The 16,643-nt window shown below is 46.1% G+C and overlaps 1 protein-coding gene across 1 annotated transcript; it reads left to right on the forward strand.

Moving 5' to 3' along the window:
* Window positions 1-1,633: 1,633 nt before the first annotated feature.
* LOC146986607 (relaxin-3 receptor 1-like) lies at window positions 1,634-13,994 on the forward strand. Its single transcript, XM_085780297.1, has 3 exons — window positions 1,634-2,210; window positions 12,351-12,657; window positions 13,554-13,994. Exons 1-3 carry the CDS (start codon window positions 1,741-1,743, stop codon window positions 13,992-13,994), a joined length of 1,218 nt encoding a protein of 405 aa, XP_085636423.1. The 5' UTR covers window positions 1,634-1,740.
* Window positions 13,995-16,643: the final 2,649 nt, after the last annotated feature.

Here is a 16,643-nt window from a genome sequence, read left to right on the forward strand (position 1 = left end):
GGGCTCAGCAGTGAACCAGAGAACAGCAGCAGCAGCAGCAGCAGCAGCAGCAGCAGCAGCTCCAGAGTTTACAGACGCGCAGTAGACGGAGTGGAGATGAGCAGCGCACAGGAAGCTCCTCTTCTCTTCTCCCGGAGCGCAGGAGGTGATGCCTGCTCCTCCTCCTCCTCCTCCTCCTCCTCCTCCTGAGGTCTGACCATGGCGGAGCTGCAGTGGAGCCACAATCTAATCAGATCGTGGTCTCAGTAATTGGGGGGTTGGGGGCCCAGAGTGGCCTTTAACCCTCTTCCTCCGGCCCTGCTCCTCTGTCACACTGCAAAAACTCAAACTATTACCAAGAATATTTGTCGTATTTCTTGTCAAAATGTCTAATTTCTAGTCAAAGCTAATCTCTTTCCACTTAAAATAAGACTCATCACCGAAAAATCAACTTGTTTTTAGATCATTTTCACTTGTTTCAAACTAATTTTCACTTAAAAAAAGTAGAAAAATCTGCCAGTGAAAGCAGGTTTTTTGTGTTTGTAATAAGAAAGAAAAACTTGCTCCACTATCAGATTTTTCTACTTATTTCAAGTGAAAATCTGCTTGAAAGAAGTAAAAAGTGTCTAAAAACAAGCTGCTTTTTAATGTGACGAGTCTTATTTTAAGTAGAATGAGATTTGTTTTGACAAGAAATTGGGTTTTTGCAGTGCAGAGAGTCGGCTCTTGTCTCCAATTGAAAGTCCTCCTCTCTGGCATGCGCGTCCTTGGGCACGAGCAGCTTTATAAAGTGAGTAGCACGCACGGGGCTCAGCAGTGAACCAGAGAACAGCAGCAGCAGCAGCAGCAGCGGACGGAGCAGAGTGGAGATGAGCAGCGCGCAGGAAGCTCCTCTTCTCTTCTCCCGGAGCGCAGGAAGTGATGCCTTCTCCTGCTCCTCCTCCTCCTCCTCCTCCTCCTGAGGTCTGACCATGGCGGAGCAGCAGTGGAGCCACAATCTAATCAGATCGTGGTCTCAGTAATTGGGGGGTTGGGGGGCCTGAGTGGCCTTTAAACCTCTTCCTCCGGCCCTGCTCCTCTGTCACACTGCAAAAACTCAAACTCTTCTTTTTTAGTCAAAACAAATCTAATTCTACTTAGAATAAGACTCATCACATAAAGAAAAGCAGCTTGTTTTTAGACACTTTTTACTTCTTTCAAGCTGATTTTCACTTGAAATAAGTAGAAAAATCTGATAGTGGAGCAAGTTTTTCTTTCTTATTACAAGCACAAAAAACTTGCTTTCACTGGCAGATTTTTCTACTTATTTCAATTGAAAATGTGTTTGAAACAAATGAAAATGATCTAAAAATAAGTTCATTTTTAGGTGATGAGTCTTATTTTAAGTGGAAATAGATTAGTTTTGACTAGAAATGAGACATTTTGACAAGAAATACGACAAAGATTTTGAGTTTTTGCAGTGCAGAGAGTCGGCTCTTGTCTCCAATTGAAAGTCCTCCTCTTTGGCACGCGCGTCCACGGGCACGAGCGCCACAATAAAAGGAGTAGCACACGCGCGGGGCTCAGCAGTGAAGCAGAGAACAGCGGTGAGAGCAGCAGCAGCTCAGAGCTCCAGAGTTTCCAGACGCGCAGCGCAGCGGACGGAGCAGAGTGGAGATGAGCAGCGCGCAGGAAGCTCCTCTTCTCTTCTCCTGGAGCGCAGGAGGTGATGCCTGCTCCTCCTCCTCCTCCTCCTCCTCCTCCTCCTCCTGAGGTCTGACCATGGCGGAGCTGCAGCAGTGGAGCCACAACTCCTCCTCCTTCTGGAACCGCTCCGGCTCTGGAGGACAGAACCAGAACCAGAACCAGAACCGGTTCAGCAGCCTGGATGACATCGACGTGCCGGCGGACGGCTCCGCGGCGCTGCGCATCCTGATCTCCGTGGTGTACTCGGTGGTGTGCGCCGCGGGGCTGGTGGGCAACCTGCTGGTCTTCTTCCTCATGAAGGTCCGGCGCTGCTGCAGCAGGAAGGGGAGGAAGAGGAGGCAGCGCTCCAACAGCATCAACCTCTTCATCCTCAACCTGGCCGTCACAGACTTCCAGTTCGTCCTGACGCTGCCGTTCTGGGCCGTGGACACCGCGCTGGACTTCAGCTGGCCGTTTGGAAACGCCATGTGCAAGATCATCCTGTCCGTCACCGTCATGAACATGTACGCCAGCGTCTTCTTCCTCACCGCCATGAGCGTCACCAGGTAGCTGCTACACTTTTTATACAGTTTTCTCTGTTACTCAGAGACTATTTGGACTACAGTAGGCTCACCAAACTTCAGAATCAGAATCAGAATCAGAAAACCAGGGCCGGCCCTAGGATTTTGGTGGCCCCCTAAACAAGATTTTTGTTTGTGGCCCTGCACTCTAAGTGCAAACACCAAATCACTGGTTAAAACTGAATACAGACGTGTTTATCCCTCTGAGGTTTGAGGCCATTTTCTCCACTTTTACATATTTTCTTAAATGTATCTTTTTAAGATACTTGCAGATGTAACAATACTCAAGTGTTTTATGTCTAAACAACACAGTCTCACCCCTTTGCGTCAAACGGTTGACGCTTGGTCAAGGCCCCTTACGTCAATATACTGACGTGGAGGGGGTACCCTCGAGGTCGTTTCTCGACGAATAGGGCCACTCATAGACTTGAATGCAAATCCCTCATCGTCGGATTTTGACGAAGGGGGGCGGGACCGTTTCTCCCTCACTCCCAGTGCGTCAACAGCCTGACGAACGGTCACTGTCCCTCCTCGTCACATGCCTGACTCATTAGGTGCCCGTTTTTCGTCAGGTTTTGACGCGCTCGGCTTTCAGTTGATTCCAATGCAGTTCCCTTCGCGGCGATATGTGACGCTCAGAGCAAGTGATCCAGCCGACCCGGCTGCGGCACTGAAAGACGCTGTGAGCAGAGGAAAACTTTTTTTTTTTTTTTTAACTTTTCCTTAAATCTTTATTGAACCTGATGCTGCTGTGTCTGACGTAGCTTTCGGCAAGGACGTCCTTTCGGTTATTTAGTTATTTATTTATTTAGTGATCATGGTGTTTGGTGCAGAATAATCAATCAATAAATAAATAAATAAATTACGTCCTTGTCGGAAGCTGCGTCAGACCAGGAGGGGGGGGGTTGTGGATTCTACAGGTGAAGACCACTTCCGCGTTCAAAAAGCTGCTCTGTTTAATCAATATTCTGAAGAAAGATCTGATTATTAGCCACAACGCTGTAACCATCCAAGGAAGACTGTGTAACAATATTATGTGCTTCTGCTGAGTCCAAAAGCCCTGTGTAATATCAACTTTATTTTAAGAAAACACGCTTTGTTTCCAATGTCATATCACAGAGAAGCACTACATTACCCATAATCCTCATATTTATCAGCGACGTGTCTGATTGGTTGAGCTTGCTGTTACCAGCAAATGAAAAAATAAAACAAATTGAGCTTATATTATTTTCTTAGTAACTAAAAGGTCTTAACATCTTTTTTGTTTTCAACATTGAATAAAAAAAGGGTGCTATATTGTTAAAATTCAACAATAAAGTGCATAAAAGTTGGCTTGACTTCTTTCTTTTTTTCTTTTTTTTTCATAATTTTCACCAGCATCTTTCTGGTCCACATCACATCATATTTATTGTAATTTTTAATTCAATGAGTGACATTTTATTTTTTATCTGAACAACATTATTATGAATTCAAGGGTCAGAGGTCACTGATTAGTGTTAAATTTAACCTTTTTGACCCTGTTTCCTTGAATAAATCACTAAGACTTTGATGCGGGAAGCTGAGATTTTGATTTGATTTTGTTCAGAGCACTAGGGACAAAGTTTCTGTAGAATTTCAGACCTGTCGGACGTCCAGAAGGGTCACAGCTGACTGTCCAGGCTCGTTTCTCGGCCTTCAAAGCCTAGATTTAGAAGCCTTTTGTCTAATAACGTCTACATCCTTGGGGTTATAAGGCTGAAAGTTTCGTCCGGGGCCTAAGGCCATCCACCATGTGCAATTTCAAACCCGTGCGATAGTGATGCGCGGGCTGACCCGTAGCCCGCGGGTCCCGCGGGTCAGCCCGCGGGGCGGGGCGGTGCGGGTCAAGAAATCTTTACTTTATTTGCGGTGCGGGTCGGGGCGGGTCATTAAAAAAACTGACGATGAAGTCCAGAGTGTGTTATCAGGGCCGCGCTGATGTTGACGGGAAAGCCGGCGGAGGTGTGAGGGAACCGGATGAGACGGCGGCTGGGCGCATCAGCAGAGCGGGGTTGGTTTCACTGAGAGCAGGGACTGGGGAGGACGAGAGGCGGCGGCCACCGCGGCTGCTGCACGCTGCACTGTGACTCTCTCACTCCTCATGAGCTCCACAGTCCACACTGACAAGCTACCGGCAACACAGCACCTCTGTCTGCCCTTTCAAAGTAAAAAAGGCCGCTGTCTGACGTTTAATAGCAGCGGGGCGGGTCGGGGCGGGTTGTGAAAATAGATACGGTGGTGCGGGGCGGGCTGGGGCGGGTCAAAATACTTCATAGATGCGGGACCCGCGGGTTGGAAAAAAACCCGGCCCGCGCATCACTACCGTGCGACCTTCACAAGTGTCAAAGGTCACTGATTTGTGACCTTTTTGACCCCGTTTCCTTGAATGAAACACCAAGACTTTGATGCGGGAAGCTGAGATTTTGATAGGTTGTCCAGAATGTCTAGTAGATTGTGTGTGCAAAAGATTCAGAGCTCTGTGACATTCAGAAGGGTCACAAATAGCCAAAAAGCAATGCTCCTTTCTCTGACCTCATATTAAAGGAGAAATGCAATTCTTTAATAGCTTCCAGGTGCTTTGGCCTATCAGGCTGAATTTTTAGCTAAAGGAGCTGGTGTACGATCAGGAAGTAGGGGAGCTGTGCATAAAGCCAATTGGTAAGTGTCAAAGGTCACAGGGGTCAAACATCAAAGTGAATCCAGCCATTCCTGCTTTTTCTCAACAAAACATACACGCTTTAAGTTATCATCATGAAATATTAATAGGTTGTATATCAGAGAGTCCTCTATCAGAATATTTTGGTCCCGTTGCTCTAGGGGCCCCAGTGGGCCCCGGGGGGCCACTTGGCTTTCCCATGCTCCCACAGAGTTGGGCCTCGGGGTGATGGATAAGGGCCTCACCATGAGTCCACAGGCCAAGTTTCAAGTGATTTGGTCGGTTTCTATGGAAACGGCGGCCTCAAGGATACAGAGGAATGCGACTGTTTGAAGCCCCGCCTCTCGAAAAGTAATGGCTCGATCAGGACCAAACACACATCTACGCGTTCGTCTTGGGCCCCCGAACCATATATTACGAAATCAGAACTGCACGACTTTTGGAAATGTGTTTTGTCTATTTCGGCTTTTCAGACTCAGAGTCTGTCAGACTTAAAGCTTGAGAGACCCTCTTAGTCAGAAAAGCCGAAATAGACAAAACACATTTCCAAAAGTCGTACAGTTCTGATTTCGTAATATATGGTTCGGGGGCCCAAGGCGAACGCGTAGATGTGTGTTTGGTCCTGATCGAGCCATTACTTTTCGAGAGGCGGGGCTTCAAACAGTCGCATTCCTCTGTATCCTTGAGGCCGCCGTTTCCATAGAAACCGACCAAATCACTTGAAACTTGGCCTGTGGACTCATGGTGAGGCCCTTATCCATCACCCCGAGGCCCAACTCTGTGGGAGCATGGGAAAGCCAAGTGGCCCCCCGGGGCCCCCTGGGGCCCCTAGAGCAACGGGACCAAAATATTCTGATAGAGGACTCTCTGATATACAACCTATTAATATTTCATGATGATAACTTAAAGCGTGTATGTTTTGTTGAGAAAAAGCAGGAATGGCTGGATTCACTTTGATGTTTGACCCCTGTGACCTTTGACACTTACCAATTGGCTTTATGCACAGCTCCCCTACTTCCTGATCGTACACCAGCTCCTTTAGCTAAAAATTCAGCCTGATAGGCCAAAGCACCTGGAAGCTATTAAAGAATTGCATTTCTCCTTTAATATGAGGTCAGAGAAAGGAGCATTGCTTTTTGGCTATTTGTGACCCTTCTGAATGTCACAGAGCTCTGAATCTTTTGCACACACAATCTACTAGACATTCTGGACAACCTATCAAAATCTCAGCTTCCCGCATCAAAGTCTTGGTGTTTCATTCAAGGAAACGGGGTCAAAAAGGTCACAAATCAGTGACCTTTGACACTTGTGAAGGTCGCACGGGTTTGAAATTGCACATGGTGGATGGCCTTAGGCCCCGGACGAAACTTTCAGCCTTATAACCCCAAGGATGTAGACGTTATTAGACAAAAGGCTTCTAAATCTAGGCTTTGAAGGCCGAGAAACGAGCCTGGACAGTCAGCTGTGACCCTTCTGGACGTCCGACAGGTCTGAAATTCTACAGAAACTTTGTCCCTAGTGCTCTGAACAAAATCAAATCAAAATCTCAGCTTCCCGCATCAAAGTCTTAGTGATTTATTCAAGGAAACAGGGTCAAAAAGGTTAAATTTAACACTAATCAGTGACCTCTGACCCTTGAATTCATAATAATGTTTTTCAGATAAAAAATAAAATGTCACTCATTGAATTAAAAATTACAATAAATATGATGTGATGTGGACCAGAAAGATGCTGGTGAAAATTATGAAAAAAAAAGAAAAAAAGAAAGAAGTCAAGCCAACTTTTATGCACTTTATTGTTGAATTTTAACAATATAGCACCCTTTTTTTATTCAATGTTGAAAACAAAAAAGATGTTAAGACCTTTTAGTTACTAAGAAAATAATATAAGCTCAATTTGTTTTATTTTTTCATTTGCTGGTAACAGCAAGCTCAACCAATCAGACACGTTGCTGATAAATATGAGGATTATGGGTAATGTAGTGCTTCTCCGTGATATGACATTGGAAACAAAGCGTGTTTTCTTAAAATAAAGTTGATATTACACAGGGCTTTTGGACTCAGCAGAAGCACATAATATTGTTACACAGTAGGGTTGGGCGGTATGACGGTATTATACCGTCTGACGGTATAAAATGTCTACCGGTAGAGATTTTGCAATACCGTTTATACCGGAGAAAGAGCAGATGTCTGCGGCATCTCTCTGAAGTCACTGTAGTTACACCGCCTCGACACACGGGGGAGCCGGCACTGCAGCAGACTGCTTGGCGTGGTTGCATCAGCAAGACGAAGAAGAAACAGCTTTACCGGTTACCGGAGGCTTACCGGAGTGATAACAATCATAGCGGAGGCGGAGAGTGAAAGCAGAAGTGGGAGCATAATATAATACATCCATGAGTGGGAGTCACGAGGAAACGGAGGCAGCCCGACCCGCCCAACAAGACGAAAAAGTGAAAAGTGAAAGTAATTCACTCCAGCCGTTTCGATCGATCAGCTGTTTACCGTTTCATGTGTCATAGTTCTGATGGTTAGACAGATGAATTAGACCTCTAACACATCCTAAAGTTTGACTTGTCAGAGTTTTTCAGAAGAGGAGTAAGTCAGGTTATAAGCAATGCTAATTTCTGTTAGCCCGTCTATGGTGTTTTACATTATACGTTAGCATTAAGCTAGCGGGCTTTTTATGCTTAGTTGTGACACTGGCTGTGTGTGTTTTAAACGTTATTTCAAACTATGTGGGTTTGATTGAACATCTTTGATGCTTAAATATATATTGCCGCTTAACATATTGCTTTACTCCTCTTTCTATGTGCCATTTTTACTGTAGGACAGGCTAGCCTAGGACACTGTTTATTATGGTCACTTCCGTCCCTCCCACCCACCGTTTTTCCGTCAGTTGTTGACATTTGAGCCCGTACTACCATAGACTGTAAAGGTTACTTACTACCTTAGGAACTCTAAAGTAACTTCTTTGATTTTCCCGGTTTGACCTGTTTGAACAGCCATAGACAGCACAGACCGTAGGCATTTTTGTAAAATGCAAATTTGTGATGTTGTGATTTCTTTTTATATAATTGCATAAAAGAGGAAAATGATCAAATGCGACAGTATGGTTATTTTAAGCACTTGAATTTACAGGGGGAAAAAAACATACTGTAGGAGCCATTTTAGCCTTTATTTTGTTGTTCTTTATGTGGCGGTTTTATTGTGGTAACCTCCGTTGACACCGGAAGTGGCGTCACGTGCTTCCGGGTCGCGGGGGTGATTTAAACCCAGGGCAATCAGTGCCAGGTGTTGCTGGTCCAAGGCACACAGTTTTTGACCGTGTTTGATGTGTCGTTTTGTGTCCTGACTGCCACTACGAACGAGGTATTTGTCATAATAAATGTTGTTTTTACTAGTGTAACCACGTTTTGGGCACTCATTGCTTTACCGCACACGCACGCGTCCGAACACCGAAGACCAGCCACCGTGCCCATCTTATTGGTACAAGAAGGGCACTACATTAGTCAAAAACTTGCCTTTTTTGTCGGACTTTGTGTGGCCATTCATGCCGAGCGGAGTGGGCTTGAGGAGCCACGCCACGCCAGCACTGTGCTCGCTGCCGTCACCGGGGCCATTGGGGCTGTTGCTACAGCGGAGCGGTCCGAACTGCTGGCACTCACCAAAGCCATAGGGGCTGCGGTGGGGCGAATGGATCGGCTGCCGAGCTGTGGGTCGCTGACGGCGCGGAGCGGTTGGTGTGGAGGAGCTGCGGAGCGGAGCTGCGGGTTACACCGGTGCGGATCGGAGCCAGAGGGGCTGCGGGTCGTCATCGGGGTGGAGCGGCTGAGCTACGCGGCGGAAACAGCTGCTGCGGCATGGAGCAGGTGGGGCTGTAGGTCGACAGCGGAGCGGCGGCGGAGGGGAGCGGTTGGAGTTGCCGGCCGGTACCGTGGCTATAGGGGCCACGGGTCATCGTCGCCGGAGCTGCCGGCCGTCACCGTGGCTATAGGGGCCGCGGGTCATCGTCGTCGGAGCTGCCTGTCATCACCGTGGCTATTGGGGCCACGGGTCATCGTCAGCGGAGCCGCCGGCCGTCACCGGAGCCATTGGGGCTGCCGGTCACCACCACACTACTGACTGAAATGTATTGACTGATTTATGGCTCCTATGTCTGTGTGTATTTGAAATTGTTCTGTCTCCTGCAGAAGCAATTTAGGGGCCGGTATGTAGGAGCCATTTTAGCCTTTATTTTGTTGTTCTTTATGTGGCGGTTTTATTGTGATAACCTCCGTTGACACCGGAAGTGGCGTCACGCACTTCCGGGTCGCGGGGGTGATTTAAACCCAGGGCAATCAGTGCCAGGTGTTGCTGGTCCAAGGCACACAGTTTTTGACCGTGTTTGATGTGTCGCTTTTGTGTCCTGACTGCCACTACGAACGAGGTATTTGTCATAATAAATGTTGTTTTTACTAGTGTAACCACGTTTTGGGCACTCATTGCTTTACCGCACACGCACGCGTCCGAACACCGAAGACCAGCCACCGTGCCCATCTTATTGGTACAAGAAGGGCACTACACATACCGTGATATATACCGTTACCGTGATATGAAATTACTCATACCGTGATATAAGATTTTGCTCATACCGCCCAACCCTATTACACAGTCTTCCTTGGATGGTTACAGCATTATGGCTAATAATCAGATCTTTCTTCAGAATATTGATTAAACAGAGCAGCTTTTTGAACGCGGAAGTGGTCTTCACCTGTAGAATCCACAACCCCCCCCCCTCCTGGTCTGACGCAGCTTCCGACAAGGACGTAATTTATTTATTTATTTATTGATTGATTATTCTGCACCAAACACCATGATCACTAAATAAATAAATAAATAAATAAATAAATAAATAACCGAAAGGACGTCCTTGCCGAAAGCTACGTCAGACACAGCAGCATCAGGTTCAATAAAGATTTAAGGAAAAGTTAAAAAAAAAAAAAAAAAGTTTTCCTCTGCTCACAGCGTCTTTCAGTGCCGCAGCCGGGTCGGCTGGATCACTTGCTCTGAGCGTCACATATCGCCGCGAAGGGAACTGCATTGGAATCAACTGAAAGCCGAGCGCGTCAAAACCTGACGAAAAACGGGCACCTAATGAGTCAGGCATGTGACGAGGAGGGACAGTGACCGTTCGTCAGGCTGTTGACGCACTGGGGGTGAGGGAGAAACGGTCCCGCCCCCCTTCGTCAAAATCCGACGATGAGGGATTTGCATTCAAGTCTATGAGTGGCCCTATTCGTCGAGAAACGACCTCGAGGGTACCCCCTCCACGTCAGTATATTGACGTAAGGGGCCTTGACCAAGCGTCAACCGTTTGACGCAAAGGGGTGAGACTGTGTTGGTCTAAACATTAGAACCTCCGCTGTAAGCACACTGAGGCCAGTTTGTCCTAGAACACTGTAGAAAGAAATAATTTAGGACAAATGCTGGAAATTTGAGGTCTGCTTTTTGAAAAAAAGTCAAATCCCTCGTGAAAACACTCCTTCAGTCATGAGAATGAACTGTTTTGGTGCTTGAAATAGGATATGAATACAGTAATAGATAAGTGTAGAAAACAAGTCTAAAATGACATTCTGTAAGACCTTTATTGTCCCCTGCACATAGCAGTGGAAATTTTTCTTAGACGTGTCCGTACGTGCGCAAAAGAAACATAAAAACACAGTTTAGCATAACATAAAAACAGGCAACTGACACAAGCAAGGTACAGAATGACACAAGTAAAAACAGAATCAAAACCTTAAAAAGAACATTAAAAGATGTCACAGTGAATTATTGATGATGTTGATGGCGGATGTGATGAATGATTTTTTCCCTAAGCATGTCCTTGCTAAAGGGTTAACCTGTAGCGACGGCCTGAGGGAAGAAGTTGGAAAGAGTTTATAGTTTAAAGGGATAGTTCACCCAAAATTGAAATTTCACTCATTATCTCCTCCCCCTCATGTGGACTAAGGGCTGGGAGAAGTTTCAGAGTCCTCCGTGGCTTCTCTGAGTTACAGGGGGTCTCGGTGTAGCAGTGCATGTCCATATAACGGTTGCAAATGGATACCAACTGTCTTCGTAACAAAAAGACACACCAAAAAACATCCAAATACCTCCATGCTGCTCGTATGTAATTTCCCTCTTGTATTGAAGCCCCAACATGAGAAATTGTTCCGAAAAAAATTAAATAAGTCTATATTTTAAGCTTGTTTTGTAGCGGAAGCTCCCAGTGTCTCAGTCACTGCTCTACCGGCGGAACAGTTTCTCATGACCTCCCCAATCTTAGGGCTTCATATTTTGATATTCATCCATATCAATTAATCATGCATAAAGTTCCATACAGTGGGAGAAAAGGAAGATGGGGAGAAGAATTGGGGATCTGGGAGGGTCGGATGGAGGCGAAAGATAAGAACGTGAGCAGATATTATATGTCTGAGACCCTTAAAATTATGATTCACTAATATAACAGCAGTGATACGGCTGTTGGCTGTTTAGGACAAATAAAAAAGAAAGGTATAAGCACAAATTGTGCAGGACTTTTTGAATGATATGGTGAGCCTCTACCAAGTTGTGATTTATGGCGGCATGGTATGAGCTGTATAGACCGAATCTCCTTGTTGTTTACATTCTACTTCTGGGTAGAAAACCAGCTGTAATTTGAATGAGAACAATAGTAACGAACGAGAGTTTAGCTATATATCATATTTTTCACGCCCTATCACCATTTAGACAAATCTGAAACGATTGAAGAAACATTACTATTTCTGTGTGTGTGTTTTGTGTTGCTATGTGTTGTATTTATTCAGTTTGGGGGAATCACAGTGTCTAGAAAGCATCAGTGGCTCAGCTGACAGGGACAGCTAACGGTAGCTAAGCTAACGGCGGTAGCTAAGCTAATGGTAGCTAAGCTAACGGCGGTAGCTAAGCTAATGGCGGTAGCTAAGCCAATGGCGGTAGCTAAGCTAACGGTAGCTAAGCTAACGGCGGTAGCTAAGCTAACAGCAGGACGTCAGCTGTTAAAACCCTCCCGTTGTGGGACACGACATGAAACTACTCCAGTTAGCTCAGTCATGTTGGAACTCAGATATCCGCTGGAGAAAATATTTTTTCATGGAGCGTTTATTGAGTCACTGAGTTATTAAAGTTAAACAGGTAGCTAACCGTTAGCCCGGCTAATCTATGATAACCATGACTAATTACAAAAATGTGCACACGTAAATAGTAATGTTTGTCCAATCATTGGTTTTATAAACTTTACAAACATCAGATTAGTCTAAACGGTGATGTAATGACGTGAAAACTATTGTTCTCATGCTGGTTTTCTACCCGGAAGTAGTTGTAAACAACAAGGAGATTCGTCCTATACGAGCAAAAAAAAAAAAAAAAAACCTTTCTGCCCCCCCTAATCCTGACCTTGGCTCTGCCCCCCTACAGGTACTGGTCTGTGGCGTCGGCGCTGAAGGACCGGACGCGGCGGCGGGTGTGCCCGGTGCGCTGGGTGATCGCCGGCCTCTGGGTGTCGGCCACGGCGGCCTCTCTGCCCACGGCCGTCTTCTCCACGGTGAAGAGCGTTGCCGGGGAGCGGCTGTGTCTGCTGGGCTTCCCCGACGGTCAGTCCTGGCTGGCGCTCTACCACCTGCAGAAGATCCTGGTGGCCTTCGTCTTCCCCATGCTCATCGTCACCGTCTGCTACCTGCTGCTGCTGCGCTTCGTGCGGCTGCGCAGCATGAACAACAACCAGGTTCGAGCTGTTCAACTTCAAGTTCAAGTTTATTTATATAGCGTAGCGCGTTTAACCGGGATCATCCCTATGTTCCCCACTTTGTATGGGACCGGGGAACATAGAACACTTTTCCCCAAAAGGACCCGGGGAACATGCAATTTTTGTACCCATACCTGGAAGTTGAGTTGTGACTTTGCAGATTTTTGCCTATTTTTGAGTGAGAAGTTGAGATGTGACTTTTAGTGAGAAGTGTAGGCTAATTGTCCCATTGGTTGGGTTTAGGCAATGAAGAAGGTTGAAATTTTTGTCCAGGGGTAAAAATTGAAAAAGGCTGAAGGGTCATCTGAGGGTTAAATGGGGAGCGTACCTATGTTCCCCGGGTCCTATGTTCCCTATAGGACCCTTTTTTGGGGAAAACGGGGAACATAGGACCCATTTTCAAAAAGAGGGTCCTATATTCCCCTCTAGGGGAACATAGGATACATATAAGACTGGATCTTGACCTATCATAAAAATCACTTTTGACATGGGTTACAAACTTTTTTTAAGGGCTGGGAGAAGTTTCAGAGTCCTCCGTGGCTTCTCTGAGTTACAGGGGGTCTCGGCGTAGCAGTGCATGTCCATATGACGGTTGCAAATGGATACCAACTGTCTTCATCTTCGTCTTCTTGTCTAGACACATAAAATCTGCCGAAGATGTTGTGCAATTCAAGTCTTTGCTCAAGACCTACTTTTTCTCGCTGGACTTCTATGTGGGTTAATATGGGAAACTCAGCTATGTAGCTATGCTGTGAAACTGTTTATTTGTGCATGCGTGTGGATCAGAGTCTGAATGTGTGTTGATATTATGTGTCTGATGTGACTTGTGCAGCACTTTGGTTCTTTTTAACAACAGAACTGTTGTGTTTGTCCAGGTGAAGCGGCGCTCCCGGGTCACGCGCTCCGTCACCATCGTGGTCCTCTCCTTCTTCGTGTGCTGGATGCCCAACCACGCCATCACCTTGTGGGGCGTGCTGGTCAAGTTCAACCTGGTCAACTGGGACAAGACCTACTACATGGTGCACACCTACGTGCACCCGGTCACCGTGTGCCTGGCGCACACCAACAGCTGCCTCAACCCCGTGCTCTACTGCCTCATGCGCCGCGAGTTCAGGAAGAAGCTGAAGGACCTGTTCTGGAGGATCTCCTCTCCGACCGGGTCCAACAGCTGCCACCTGCGGCCGTTCTCCGGCACCGTGCGGGCCGAGGGGCCGGACGACACGCAGGTCGTCATCCCGCTCAACAACCTGGAGACGGAGAACTGTCGGCTGTCGGTGCTGACGGACCAGGGCGACACCGAGGCACTGCAGAGCTGAAGCTGAAGCAAGCGGCTTTTAAAACCCCAGACTGGACCTTTTTCTGCAGGACCTCGTGGATGTTTTACCCTCTTGCTCTTTTATTAAAGAGATTAGTTCACCCAAAATTCAAATTTTGCTCATTATCTCCTCCCCCTCATGTGGACTAAGGGCTGGGAGAAGTTTCAGAGTCCTCCGTGGCTTCTCTGAGTTACAGGGGGTCTCGGCGTAGCAGTGAATTGTCCATATGACGGTTGCAAATGGATACCAACTGTCAAATTTGGACGAACCGGGAAGAGGAGCTTCCGCTACAAAACAAGTTTGAAATATAGACTTATTTAATTTTTTTCAGGACAATTTCGCATTTCGGGGCTTCAATCCAAGACGGACATTACATACGAGCAGCATGGAGGTACTTGGATGTTTTTTGGTGTGTCTTTTTGTTACGAAGACAGTTGGTATCCATTCACAACCATTATATGGACATGCACTGCTACGCCGAGACCCCCTGTAACTCCAAGAAGCCACGGAGGACTCTGAAACTTCTCCCAGCCCTTAGTCCACATGAGGGGGAGGAGATAATGAGTGAAATTTGAATTTTGGGTGAACTATCCCCTTAAAAACCAGACTGGACCTCCTGCAGAACCGGTGGATGTTTAGTTCTGGACGCTGGAGTTTTACCTTCTGCTCTTTTATTAAAGACGCTTCATGGACAAGTTTCAGCTCAGTGATCCGGAGAGCAGCTGTGCGTGTTAAAACAAAAAATATGTCATGTAAACGTGGCTCATTAAACGTGTTATTCTTTGCTTCAGATGGATTTTTTATATATTTTTGTCACATTTCAAAGGCGTGAAAAAGAAAAAAAAGGAGAAAAAAAGAAGCGTAAAATGCGCGTGGAGGCGCTGCAGAAGTGAAGCGGCTTTTAAAACCAGACTGGACCTCCTGCAGGACCTTGGTGGATGTTTAGTTCTGGACGCTGGAGTTTTACCTTCTTGCTCTTTTATTAAAGCTTCAGTAAGCGATCCGGTGGTTTTGTCTAACTTCCTGTCAGCAGATGGAGTTAGCAGTCCCCGCCCTCGTCCCTACGTCACCACATTCAGGCGCATCCCTTGGCTGCACACACAGAGAGGACTGCCCCTTTATGCCGTTTCTCCTGGGCTCAGAGCAGAGCAGAGTGACTGACAGACCCGTGTTTCAGACCAAACACTCTATAGAAGTGATTGCTGTCGGAAGATACAACTATTTAAGACTTATATTAACACAAACATTCACCTTACTTCTGCTTTAAATCCAGACTGGACCTTTCTGCAGGACCTCGGTGGAGTTTTACCCTCTTGCTCTTTTATTAAAGACGCGTGATCCGGAGAGCAGCTGTGCCAAGTGCGTGTTAAAACAAAAAAATATATGTCATATAAACGTGGCTCATTACCCTTTGCTTCTGATGGATTTTTTTTATATATTTTTGTCACATTTCAAAGGCGTGAAAGAGGGGAAAAAAAGGAGAAAAAAAGAACAGATGTGCGTAAAATTCGCATGGAGGCGCTGCAGAGGTGAAGCGGCCTTAAACCTCGGTGGATGTTTAGTTCTGGACGCTGGAGTTTTACCCTCTTGTTCTTTTAAAGACACGTCTTGAACGAGTTTCAGCTCAGTGATCCGGAGAGCAGCGGTGCCAAGTGCGTGTTAAAACAAAAAATATATATATATGTCATGTAAACGTGGCTCATTAAACGTGTTACGCTTTGCTTCAGATGGATTTTTTATATATTTTTGTCACATTTCAAAGGCTTGAAAAAGAGAAAAACATAACAGATGTGCGTAAAATGCGCATGGAGGCGCTGCAGAAGTGAAGCGGCCTTAAATCCAGACTGGACCTCCTGCAGAACCGGTGGATGTTTAGTTCTGGACCCTGCAGTTTTACCCTCTTGCTCTTTTATTAAAGACGCGTGATCCAGAGAGCAGCTGTGCCAAGACTGTGCCAAGTGCGTGTTAAAACAAAAAAATGTATATGTCATCTAAACGTGGCCCATTAAACGTGTTACTCTTTGCTTCAGATGGATTTTTCATATATTTTTGTCACATTTCAAAGGCCTGAAAAAGAAAAAAAGGAGAAAAACATAACAGATGTACGTAAAATGCGCATTGAGTCGCTGCGTAAAAGCGTCCAGCTGCTTCACAGAACCGCAGATCCCACGTGACACTCATGTTGGTGTTTTCTGTTTTGTGGTTTTGGGAAAACCAGATTAATTCCCGTGGTTTTCCCGAGTGCAGGCTCAGTGTCTCATCACCGCTGCTTCTCTACAGTGCTGCTGCTCTCTGTGCCGGAGGATCATCTGTCTGTGGAGTTTTATTGCCGTCTGTTGTTGCTGCTGTGTAACATGTACAAGCTTGAACAAGTGAATGTATAAAAAAAAAGAGACAAAACAACTGCCCATGCAACCTTAAAAAAAATAATGTTTGGAGAATAAAATCTTTCATTTGTGTTGACATGAGCTGCTGTTTGAAGGTTTTTGTTTTGGGGTCCAGTCCGGCTGGTCTAGGATCAGATCAGATTTACTGACGTTGAGTGTTTACATGCCACTGGCCTTGGGCTGCATCACTCCCACTCTGCTGCAGAGATAATCCTAAAAAGGAGTTTTATTTGAAGAGATGAAGGTAAATGTTTATTTTGAA

The sequence above is a fragment of the Trachurus japonicus genome, chromosome 6, assembly GCF_045865225.1.
Source record: "Trachurus japonicus isolate A0001 chromosome 6, Traja_1.0".
Classification (NCBI taxonomy): Eukaryota; Metazoa; Chordata; class Actinopteri; order Carangiformes; family Carangidae; genus Trachurus; species Trachurus japonicus.